Genomic DNA, 12,128 nt, shown 5'->3' with positions numbered 1-12,128 from the left:
TCAGTAAGCGTGGCGGTTTTTGGGGGTGCACAGGGGGGTGCCCCCCGTGTTTATTTTTGAGTCCCCAGAGGGTTTCTGCTCCTTTCGTTTCTGCTCTTCTCTCCTGCTCTCTGATGCTCTTCGCTTCATTCTCAGGTAGTAGATCCGGTTGGCTTCTGGGTAGGTGACTTTGCAGAGGGGGATTCTGTAGATGGCTGGGTTGTCTGAATTTATCAGCAAAAAAAGAAGCGCGGAGAAGCAGAAAGGCCAGGTGCAGAGCGGCAGCCCAAGCTGGGAGGGGAAAGGACAGAGAGGTGCATTTTGGTACCTCCTTTTGCATGTTCCCTTGCTTCTGCCTGTTGCTAAATTCTCGTGTTTGGGTAGCTGGGAGAGCCTGTGCTTTCCCTGAGGACAGCGGGACATGGGATGTGTCCTCCTGACCGTCCCCATACAGGGTCCCCCATTTGGATCCAGAGGAGGATGCCCATATGCAGGTGGGACATGGCGGGGGCTACATGTCAGCTAGGTTCCTGCTGGTCGGGCAAGCTCCTCTGCTACCAAATGTCAATTCAGCCACTCTCACAGAGGTATCTAGTTTATCTGAAATGTACGGGGCTTTGTAAGGCATCCCATATTAGAGACCTGAGTCATTTTGGAGATGCGGCTGTTAGTGCTGAATGGCGCTTGGCACCAATATTGAAGCAACTGAACCAGGCTCCAGGGGTCTGCTGACCATAATGAAAGCCAAGACAACTCAGGTCACACGTAGACATTTAAATTCTCTAGTGAGGGAGCCAAATCCTACCCTCCCTGTCCTGTAAAATGTTGTGTACCGAGAGCACTATTCACACGTATTCACCAACCTCAATGCGCATACGTTACTGGCATTGCAACCAATGCTCAGTCCTGCCCTGTGACCCCACCACTTTACCTGACTTGGGTCTGCCAAAAACAAGATCACAAAGAGAAACAGTAGATAGCCTTTTTTTTTTTTTCCTGGTGCAACCCAAAAGCAGGTGTGCTTAACGAAGCAATCCATCTGCTGGCACCCACACGGTACTGAGTGAATGCCAGATGAATACACTTAATGCATGAAGCTGCTGGTTTTAAATTTTTTTTTCTTTTAACTGACTAAACAAATTTTATTAAAATATGGTTTCGCTTTAATCTCTTAGATCTTAAAGAAGAAACAAAGCTTGGCATTTCTGGCTTTACCTCTTGATCTGTCCAGATATAACAATTTTGTATTTGAGAGAACAGTCTCCTGCTCATTTTAGTTCTCATATCCAGATAAAACTGAAATAATATCTATAGGCAGGGTGGCAGAAAGACCTTGGAAGAAGCAAGTAAATATTTAGAGCATTGGGCATTTTTCAGAAATATTGCCTGCAACTCAGTATTGCATCTCAAACCATATGCTGTTGCTGGAGTTCACATATACATGCACAATCCTGCTGTAGATAACATGCTCCAAAGGTCTTTGAAATCTTATTATCAGCTATAGAGTCTGCAAGTGCACAATTCAACTGACAGAATTTGTGTGAGACCTGCCACTGGCTTCAGCATTCTCAATTCAATGCTGTCAAAACTGACATGGAGAATTTTGAAGGCATTTCTTGAACATTATATTGTAACAAATCAAAATACAGTTAAACCAAACAAACACAAAATCCCATGACACCCCCACCCCCCACCCCCCACCCCCCCCCCCCAACTTACCATAGACAGGGCATTAGCAAGAGCTGCTCCGGAGTAGGCACAAAATAATGCTGGAAAAAGATCAATGATAGCTCAAGATAAGGAGAATACTGTTCATCTCTCCAAAGATATTATCAAAAATAGTAGTACTGTCCAAATGCACAGTCAAATAGCCTCCCAGCTACCTGATGTGAGGATTGCTGTTAGAATCCAACAATTAGTTACAATGACCCAGTGCTGCATCTGGCTGTATGGACGCCATTCAGTCCTATCTGCTCTGTAGATATGGGTGGTGAATGAAGAACATGTGGTTTGTTGTTTGTTTGTTTTTTAAGAGCAAGTGATGGTGGTATTTCTTATATCTCTAAGTTCTTTTTAATTGGCCCAAATTGACCTGTATGCAGCGGGGGACTGCAGAAACTCTCTGTCCTGTGGCTTCAAACCCTGAGCAGTTAGCAGTGGGCATCCTTGCCCCGGGTTGTCAGAGGTGGCAAAACAGGAGGTAAGGTCAGGCACCCAAGGACAAAGTCAAGGAAGGGAAAGCTGCTGAGCAATCCAGCCGCTGTGCTCTGGATAGAAAATTACTGAAATGCAGATGACTGGAAGCGGGGTCAGTCTTCACAGGAATTTCTTAAATGGGAGATTTCTCTTAAACTCTTCCCATATGGTCTGGTTTTAGCTGCTGTTGGAGATGGAGTCTTTGAGTAGGTGGATTTCAAACTGACCTTGTGCTACACCTCCCTTCTGATGACACACTTCCTCTAATGGTACGTAGAGTTATGAAAAAGCTGCTTCTATGAATCTGTTGAATTGCTAACTTGTTAAACCTCTGCTCACAGCATAGCTTGTGCTCCTTCACCAAACAGTACCTCCACCCTTTCCAGATGTTTTGATGCTATTGGGGCCTAAAGGCCTTTCTCTACAGACTTGCGCCTTGCATGCCCAAGCTCAACTCTGATGCCGTCACAGAAATAGCTCTTGCACAGTACCTGGTTTTGCAGCAGAACAGTAGTTGGCTCTAAACCTGTACTACTCGTAGACTGCCTGGCTGTGTAAATTTTTGTCGTCCCCTTATATAAAAAGATACATACCACAGGCAAGTGACAGCAAATGAGTCTGCCAGGTCAGGGCATAGAACATGCCCCCGATTGCAATGCACGCGAGCGCGCAGTTGTAGTTGTGTAAGCCAAGGTAGATGCTGTCAAACGGTGATGCAATGCTCAGTGCTGCAAGACAAAAGGCAAGGCGATGAGGTCAGGTATGAGAGGTATCTGCAGGAGGACTCGTCACTTGCTAGGAATCTGTCGTCTCTTCCTTATGGCATCTAGACAAATGAATCTGTGCTTACACTTACATAACATGCACGCGCAGAAGGAAGGATGAAATCAAGTGAAGCTCACTATTTTGGAGCTCTGCTAATGTTCCTAGGGTTGGAATTCGGCCTAGTCTCTAAGGTTTCTTTCAGGCAAAACTTTCCGCGTATGCACTAAGTGTGTTGTAGTTAGTGTCCCAGATGACCAGATGGATGATCCAGCCAGAGTATGGGAGGACCTTCTCACCTGAGTGTCCTTTTTGCAGAAAGCTGTGCTCACGTGTACTGTTTAAACCTCGTACATATTCTGATCCTGAATAGCAGAGGCACAGCTGAATGTCTTTTGTGGGAATAAGGAGAGTTTTCCCATCTCTTCCTAGTGACCTTTGTTAATGTGGTCTAGTTACTAGAGGTGGTCACTCCATTAGTGCTGTGGAAATTCTCCACTGGGATGGGAGCTGAGGGTCTGCTCCAAATCTGACCTCACAGGTATTTCTGCAGAATTTCTCGTAGGATTATTTCTTCAGGAATACCAGTAAAAAGGAAAGCACAAATATGTAGTGCATGGGCCACCTTCACGCCACTCTTAAGATTAATACCTTTCCTGCTATAATGTCCTCATTTGTCTTCTGTTTCATCACCGTGCTTATCCCCAGATACTTCCCCCTGACCTTTCTCTTCTAAGATTAAATGTCAGACCTGTACAAAACTTGCCAATTGCTCTTAACCTTACAAATTCTGTAAAGTTTGGCTTAAAAACATAAGTGCAAGGCAGCTCACATCTTTGTATAAAGCGCTTCAGAGCACAGGAAGCATTGTTGGATGCCTGTGTCTTTTCCGTAGTTGTTGTCCCAGACTACACTTACTCCATCACACTTTTTTTTTTACAGTCGGTCACATAAGTGCAATTAATCTTGTTATTCTTTAACTTTAAGGGTCAGATTCATCCCTCAACTTAATATCATTTCATTGCTCTGGTTAGTGGAGAGGCAGGCTGTATTTAGTGGCATTTGTTTAGCTGTTTTTCCAAACCTGCAGCAGGATAGAATGAACTGCGTTGTAGAAAAGTCTGTTTGTTTTCATTGACTGATCCGCTCTGAGGCAGACATCTGCTCGTGATGGTAACTGGAAACACTTGTGTTGGTAGGTGATTCGTTCTGAAGCTATTTCTCTAGGTTTCTTTATCGTCATCTCCATGGGATTCATCACATCCAATGGCAGGAGGGTTAAGCAAGATGGAAAAAATTGCCCAAGGTACAAATGTAATAACAAATTCAAAACTTAAAGAAAATCTGCATCTGTTCTTGCCTTTACCATGTTGCATGACCTTTAGTAAGACCTTCCAAATTCACATAGTTTCAAAAATGAGCCTGTTGTCCCAGCTACATCCCAGCCCTTGCAACTGTAAAGTCTGGACAGAGACATGTGATGACTTGGGTCAAGACACCTTAGTTACAAACGTGACTTTGGTAGATATTGCTTACCTGCGAAGATCCCCACTGCCGATCCAATTGCAGCATGTAAACAAATCAGTGGGGAAGAGATAAGTAAAGCAACAAGGAAGATGCCTCCAGTCCAGGGGTTTTCACAACCATACACTTGCCCAATGCCAACCGGGATGGATTGTAAGAGCTGCAGCAACCAGTAGAAAAGGGCATGTTACTGTATATGTGTACCCACAAGGACACAGCAGGTATGTTGGTCCAAGCTATTGGTTGAAAAGGAAAGAAAGGAACCCTCGCTCGGAGCTGGACTGCTGAGCAAATGTGGGTGCTCATGCCCATCAAACCAGAGTTAGTTTACAGTTTGATTTGACGTTTGATCCATCCAAGATGGATTTTTATTTCTTTTGGGGTGGTAATATGGTGGATGGGGTGGTGGAGGATTGGATGGGTTTTTTGGGGGGATGTTTTTTGGGTGACTTTAATGAGGGAGAAAAATGACAGCCTCCCACGGCAGTAATACTATGGTGGGCCTGGTTGATTTGAGTTTATAGCATATTATATGAAGTGTATCAGTTACCTTTGGGAAGGTGACCCTCCAGAACTAGAGCTAGACCTGAGGGGACTGAGTATAAATGAGTTTCTGTCCCTTTGGATCCAGATATTTTGTCTGTTTTTTCATGTTTCCATTGACTGTCTTGCTGATGTTCTTCGAACCACATCTGGACAGCAGCAGTGTATATCCAGATGTGCTTCTGTATCGACAGCACAGCACTCAAGACTTGTTTTGGGGCAGCCCAGCTTTAGGTGAAGTGCAAGGTTCAAGATCTCTGTTCCCTTGGGCTTCACCAGCCTTTCCGCTGGATCATCCGGGACTGTCTCTGGGGGCATTTATGGCACAGCGCTCTACACACTGAACCCAGCCATGTATTCCCGTGAACAGCTACTGGCTGTACATGTCATATAGCTGTTCTGACCATGTGAAATTGTTATCCAGAGCTGAATGCCTTCATGCTCACCTTTTGAATGAAATATCATAAATGAGTTGGCGTGAAGCTTACCAACGGCACATTGATTGCAGACCAGGTGATATTGGGCACTGAAGCTACAGGCTTGATGAGGGTTGTAGGGAAGAAGGGGTTGTAGTGTCCTGTGGCTGCCAAGTACAAAGTCACCGCAATATTGAAGGGCAGAGTGAAAACAGGAAGGTCCCATTTACTGAAGATGGATCCCAAAGCACTGGACAGGATTGGACTGAGAACAGGAGAAGAGACACCAGTATAACTTGTTCATAACAATCGTAGTGGTGAAACCGCCTACCACTTTGGTCACAAGCGCTGGTAAATGCAAGCCAACACCATTCCTTTTAGAAACATCAGGTAGTGAACACCTTAAGGTATTAGTCTGCATCAGACAAATAGTTGCAGAATGATGTTCCTCTTTTTGTGACAACAGTCACATCTGTTCGGGGATGGTAGTAACTCCGCACCCTTCTCTCATGACAGGTGGCTAACGTGCAAGTGCTCTGCTAGCTACACCGAGCTCGGGAGGTCAGTGGAGAAATGCACCCAGTGCAGCATTGAGGCATGGGTGGAGAATGGTAGTCTGGTTTCTTTCTGGGTAGAAAAATCTAATGAGAAGCAGAAGAGCAAATGTTGGGAATGCCACATGTAGAACTGTGGAGAACTTCAGATGGTCTAAAAATGCTGCTCTGTTGAGAAGGCAAGAGGGAGCTGGAAATCACCTTTGTTTTGTTTTGGTTTGGTTTTTTTTAAATAGTTTGAAGGCTATCAGAAGATGGTTCTGGAGAAGCAATAAAGCAGGAAAGGCAACCAGAAAGAATGGAAAATCTCCCATTAAGAAAGATGGAAAATAATTACTATGTTGGACAGTATATGGTGGAATGAGGAGTCCTTAGGACATATGGAGCCTGGCAGAGTGCAAGACAAAGTCACCGCTGTAACAAAGCTGTGTAAGGTGTTGTGCCAGGTGTGACCCAGACCTTGGCTGATGTTGTCACTGAGACTTATGTTACTGTGTGCTGCTCAGGTACCACCCAAAATCATTTGGCATTTTCTAAAAACTGAGCTTAGTTCTTAAGAAACGTGTTTGAGTATATTTAGCTTGTAAAGTATTTGGGGTGACCCTCAAAATATTTAGAGATGGAAGACTTAAAAACATGCAAACATTGAGTCATTGTGGCTTTTCCCAATGTTCTTGGCTGTAGAACCTGGGATATAAACTTCACCAGGTCTGCTTTCCCCAGGACATTTCCAGACTGCCTTATTTCCACTTGAAGTGGGTGTCCTGCATGAATGACTTTGGGGGAGCGTATTGGCAAGGTAATATCTGTTTTTTATGTGGCCCAGAAAGCTCATGGAAGACAGTGAATGGCTAGGTCCTGTCTGTGATGGAAATGGCCTGTGTTCTGCTGCTTCCAGCAGAGCTTTTCTCATATGAAGTGAGCTGAACAGGTCTTACGGTGAACACCCAAGCAGCAGTGGACATCACGCAGCTGACAAAAATTCAGTTTAAAGATGCGAATTTTTCAGGAAGCTGTGTTTGAGTCCTAGAAGGTCATTAAGCTGGTTCTAATAATAATGAAAAAAACAACCCCCACCCCCCCAAACTATATGGCATTTCAAAAGCAACATCTTGTGTCCTGTTGTGTAGATATTATCAGTGGAAAAAATGCTTTGTTCTCCCTGTATAATCTCAGATGAAGCCTATTCTTTAATGACAAATTTGGTTCCCAGAGTAGTTTACAGATTTCCTGGCTTGTTGCTGTAGGGGAAAAAAATAATATCAGCACTTCAGTGAAAACAGTGTCCTAATTTCTGTGCCGAAATACAAAGCTTCTGCCAGTTATACATCTTGTAAGAAAAAAAAAAAAAAGAAACAATTAAAGAAATGCTGACTTCTAAAGCTGAAATTCAATGTATCAGTTGAAAAAAAATCACTGAAATGTCTAATTTTAAAATATTTCAGCTCTATCCTTGAGTCTTACGAACTACAAGAATGAATAAAAGTTTGAACAAAAGGCCTCAAGGAGTTCTGGCAGACAAGACAAACTAAACATTCTTGCAACATGTCCTGGGTTTTGAGAGGTTGTTACCAAATGACCTTTGCTGACAGTGACTAAAGAAATAAAGTATGAAAAAAATCTGATCTTAAAAGCAGTGAAATGCAATAATGACTTGCATCTTATTGCTAACAGTGATTAAAATACAATTCTCGAATCCATTTCAGTTAAGGCTGTTAAATAGATTCTGCAGTGCTGTTAGGGTCCATATTTAGAAATGGTAAATTTAATCCTGAAAGGACATTGTCTGGCATTTGGAGTTACTTGGAGGAATTAATTTTGCTCATCACCGGTTGCATATCTGAGTGGGGGCGTACTGAATTCAGCCCGAGGGAGAGCACTGGGTCAGTTCAGTGCCTGGATGTGGAAGAGGCATTGTGGTGTTGGACACGATGATGTCCACCCTGAACATGTCCTGCTGCTGAGGGCTATTTGCTGAGCTTGGCAGTGGGGTTGCTTTGTCTTCGTGCTATAATCAGTGTTTGTGCACTCAACCTCCTACCAACGTGTCTGTGCATCAGTGAATGCCTCTTTCCAGCATCACCGTGGCTGGAGCTGCTGGTGGAGGGGACTGGGCAGAAGGGAGTTCCAATGTGTTTAGGCTGTATATAGCAGGACTCCTCATTCTCTTAGAATTGTCCCTAGGAGGAGAAGTGGCACTTACCAGGCCATCGATATAACTGCCACAGGAGGAAGAAGCCACCAGTAGTAATCCCCTTTGTCAGAGTAGACGGCCATGAGCAGTCCCACCAAGATCCCATTGTAGCCGTGCAGCCCAGCTGCAATGGCTGATCTGTGAGGGAGAGAAACGTTTGGAAGGTAGCAAGCTGTGCTGGAGGCACAGGGACCCGCTGACATGCAGTTTACGAGTGTCCTGCTCCTGGTGAAGGGGGTGTAGGGGAGGGATGGTAAAGCGGTGAGGTTGCTGCCGTGTTGTATTGTGCTGGTGTGTGGAAAGGAAGACTTTGGAGACTGTTGAACGATGACGATTTAGGGGCTTCCTTGTGACCCAAAGCACCTGCGTGGTTGTGATGATGGCTGTCAGAGAGAGATGACTGCTCTCACAAAGACAGCCAGCAATGGGGACAGGCCAGCTGTTCCTGGAGCACAGCTCTGTCCTTGCCTAACTGCTTCCAAACCATCCATAAGGAAAGCCGCTCTACTGCCTTTAGCATACTCAAATATGGGGCTACGACCCATCAGCTGGTTCCTGATATCATAAAAATCAGTTTTTATTAACACTTGAGGTACCACCTACCTATCCTGACTAAGGACCAGGGCAGTTAATGTTGACACGGTCGTTCCAGTGCAGCCTGCGAGCATCCACCAGGGGCTCTGGATGAAAAGCCCCACTAAAATGATCAGCCCGCTGAAAGGGTTGTTGACAAACATCACCTGAGAGGTCCCTCGCAAGATCCAGTCCACCAGCTGAACCATGAGGGGCTTATCTGGAGAAGATCAAAGAAAAATAGTGGTGATAAGGCATCGTTTCAGCAAAGCCCGCGCATCTCTACACTGGCTTTCTGGCCACAGAACAGAGACGATGTATCAACAGGACTGTAAAACCAGCCTCTGATTTATTGCTGTCTGAGCATGTTTTGCATCTGGCACTTGAAAAGCTGATGGGGGTGGACTGGGTGCTGCTATAAAGTTCATGGAGGGATTGATAAAAAAGTGGTTTATTTATGGCAGTCAAAGAACAGTCTTACTTTCATGGTACATTGCTTAAGATTGTGCTATAAATTTAATGAGGAGATCGACTCTTTTCAGTGTGTAATTCAGAGGCAGAGAGAGAGACTTGGGCACAGACTGAAACCAGCTTGTACACAGACATGGAAATACAAAAAGGAAACAATCTTGCTGTTTTAGGGAAAAAGTTGGCAACCCAGAATGTGGAGGTATGCTGTGTATAGGAGATGGGGTCAAGCTGTCCAAGGTGTCTAAAAAATATTTAGAGAACCAAAGCACCTAAATGAAGAAAATAGTTATTATAGCTTGGATTGTACTCAGGGCAAAGAGGCATTTTCAAAGGACAAGGGGCTATCCCTCTTTAGAGAAGACTATTGAACCTGGGCAAGTGGGCACCAAGCCACTAAGAAAAAAACATAAACTGTATCCCAGCTGAAATCAGGACCCTCAGGTGTGTGCAGGGGTAGGTGGGATGTGTGTCGGGCTCAGGGCAGCCTGGCTGAGGGCATCTGTGTACAGTGCTCCTAATGATCTCCGTGGGCAGGGGAGGGTCTTGTACCACTGCAATAATGTTTTGCTGCTGATGGCAAATTGGCTTCAGGGCTTTTTCTGCCACACTTCTGGGAAAAGTGTAACCATTTCTGTACTGCTGTGTGTTATTAAACATGATGTGAGGAGAATATGGGAGAAAGAGGAGCTGCTGGCATGTGCAAGATGTTCATGTAACGTGTACATGCAGCTTTCATCTTCTTAAATATTTCAAATTAATTCTATTGGCTTCAATTGTTAATTAGACACAGCATGAAGTGTCAGACTACTTTTTGAATCTGGGTGATGATTTATTCCTACAAACTTCCCCCTCCCTCCCTCCCTCCCTCCTTTTCTCCTTCCCTGTGTTGAATTTACAGCCAAAGCTCAGGTTTTGCTTTCTGATGAAAACAGCTTCAACAGAATAACTTTGAAGGGCTGGGTACCACTCTCTGTCTCTTCAGCATCCCTGGGAGAGCCCTCCCAAGAAGCTGGAGTGCAAGTTGAGGGACAGGTTCGCAAGCACCCCTCCCTCAGGCTGCGTGTTGTCGGGGAGCCAGGCAGCTACAACCAAGGAGGAATGAGTTCCTCAGAGGAAAATGACCAGGCTTGTCTGAAGTAATTCTTGCTAATGTTTGGTGTCGAGCTATGCAATATATCAGCAATGCACTTGGCTTCAGACACGAGTACTCACTGAAAGTATTCAGATACAACCAGAGGGCAGTGGCTGGAGCTTTTCAGGAGATTGAGTAAGAAAAGCTGTCTGCAAAGTCTGGACCACTGGAACAAAGCGGAAGCAGGAGATACTTCCCTGTGGCTGGGGATCACACTGCCAGCCTGATGAGCTCCCTGCCTGGAGGCATCTCAGCCCACCTCCTCCACCAGCAATAGCTACTGCACAGCCTGGCTGTGCACGGCTGTCTAATTTCTCTCCCATGGCTGGAGCTGTGCTGCTAATGAACCCAGCCTTGATGGAGGACCCACAGTCTTACAAAGCCTCTCAAAGCCCCACATTCTTAATGATTGTGGGCAACGTGGACAATCTGTCCTATCTGGGACAGTAAGCCTTTGAGATCGGTACTTGCTTTGTATTTTGTAACATCGTAACACCCACAGCGCTATTGCTCTCTCAAGGCTACTCATGCCAGAGCCTTTGCCTGCACAATCAAGAGGCAGATGCCCATCGTTAGCCCACCCACGGACAAGGAGACAGTCGCTGATACAAAGCACTTACAAACAAAACCAAATTCCCAGCCCCAACGCGTGGTTCTGGGCACTGTTAGAAGGAACGTGATGCTAATGACACATAAGTCATGATTAAGCGTAAAAAGCATCTTTTGCCTGTGCTGAATTACATGTGCAGTCACGGTAACGGCAAGAGGATGCGATGAGATTCCTCTCCTGGGAATGAGATGATTTGGGTTAAAAGGCCAGAAGTGTGCAGTGAGCTCAGGCCATGCTGCCTCAGGGGGTTACATAGCCCCTCGTCTCATGCCCCAGCACTGAAAGTACCATTGGCAAATAGATGTCCCCAGCAGGCTTTTCCTAGCCAGATAGCCCTAAATATATCCCTGTGCTTACTTTTCATCCACTCTCCACATTCTTTCATTTCTCCTGTGAGGTACCCGAAAACTTGGTGGATCCGATTTCTGCTTTTCCCCAGCAGGTCCTGGGCTCTTGGTTTCTGCTCCGTGTACAGCTGCCTCTCACCAGGACGTTCAGCCACAACGATCTCACCAAGCTGCATCTCTTCTGGGTGGTGGGAAGAGGTAACTGTAAATCACAAAGCCCACGTGTTAGAAAATCCTTTTGGGTTGTGCCCTGACAACTTTCTGCTGTACTTCAGAGCCCTGCAGCGATATAATTTTTCAAAGATGAGATTTTTCATGGAGAAGGGACCCGCCTGAACCACTGCTGAGAGTGGTGTGTGCTGCTGTTCAGGGTAGTGGTGTCTCCTCTTGGGGATGAGGACCAGGCTGTCTGTGAGGACTCACTGCTGTCACAGTGCTGTGGCACAGAGCTTTAGAGGGAAAGAGGGATGTGGTGCAGCATCCCACCCTCACCCCAGCTCCTGATGAAGCACGTGACAAACTGCTGGTTAGACAGGGGACAAAACATTAGCCAAGTAACCGAGTGGTGCCTGCATGCTGACCAGTGCTGCTTGGCCAAGTGTAGCTGCTGTTGCAGCTGCCAAGGGGGGAGCCTGCTGATGTTTGGCTAGCAGCGAGCTGGAGGGAAGCGTTGCAAATTGCCAGTACGGTAGCAGACAGCAGGAAATGAGAAAATACTAGAGGAGAGGCTGAAGCCTGTATCCCTTTTGATGTTTTGAGCGGGTGCCCTCATGTATCACAAGTCTCTGGCCTTTCCACGCTCATTCCACATCAGCCTTTGATAGATC

General features: G+C 45.6%; 1 protein-coding gene across 1 annotated transcript; it reads right to left on the bottom strand.

The window, feature by feature from the left end:
- Positions 1 to 11,477, bottom strand: LOC101919348 (urea transporter 2). The gene is made up of 8 exons (XM_027778997.1): positions 11,312 to 11,477; positions 8,772 to 8,961; positions 8,178 to 8,306; positions 5,493 to 5,685; positions 4,474 to 4,621; positions 2,769 to 2,903; positions 1,699 to 1,748; positions 1 to 270 (listed from the first exon to the last, which is right to left on the bottom strand). Exons 1-8 carry the CDS (start codon positions 11,475 to 11,477, stop codon positions 1 to 3), a joined length of 1,281 nt encoding a protein of 426 aa, XP_027634798.1.
- Between the last annotated feature and the right edge of the window lie 651 nt (positions 11,478 to 12,128).

Source organism: Falco peregrinus, chromosome Z (genome assembly GCF_023634155.1).
Source record: "Falco peregrinus isolate bFalPer1 chromosome Z, bFalPer1.pri, whole genome shotgun sequence".
Classification (NCBI taxonomy): Eukaryota; Metazoa; Chordata; class Aves; order Falconiformes; family Falconidae; genus Falco; species Falco peregrinus.
This window is presented reverse-complemented; position numbering and strand designations above follow the sequence as displayed.

Excerpts from the sequence above, each read along its gene's own strand:
- LOC101919348 (XM_027778997.1), bottom strand. The coding sequence starts at position 11,477 with ATGCAGCTTGGTGAGATCGTTGTGGCTGAACGTCCTGGTGAGAGGCAG. Across the intron at positions 4,622-5,492 it reads CTGCAATCAATGTGCCGTTG|CTCTTACAATCCATCCCGGT; the intron begins GTAAGCTTCACG and ends TGGTTGCTGCAG. Across the intron at positions 2,904-4,473 it reads GGCAGTGGGGATCTTCGCAG|CACTGAGCATTGCATCACCG; the intron begins GTAAGCAATATC and ends TTTGTCTTGCAG.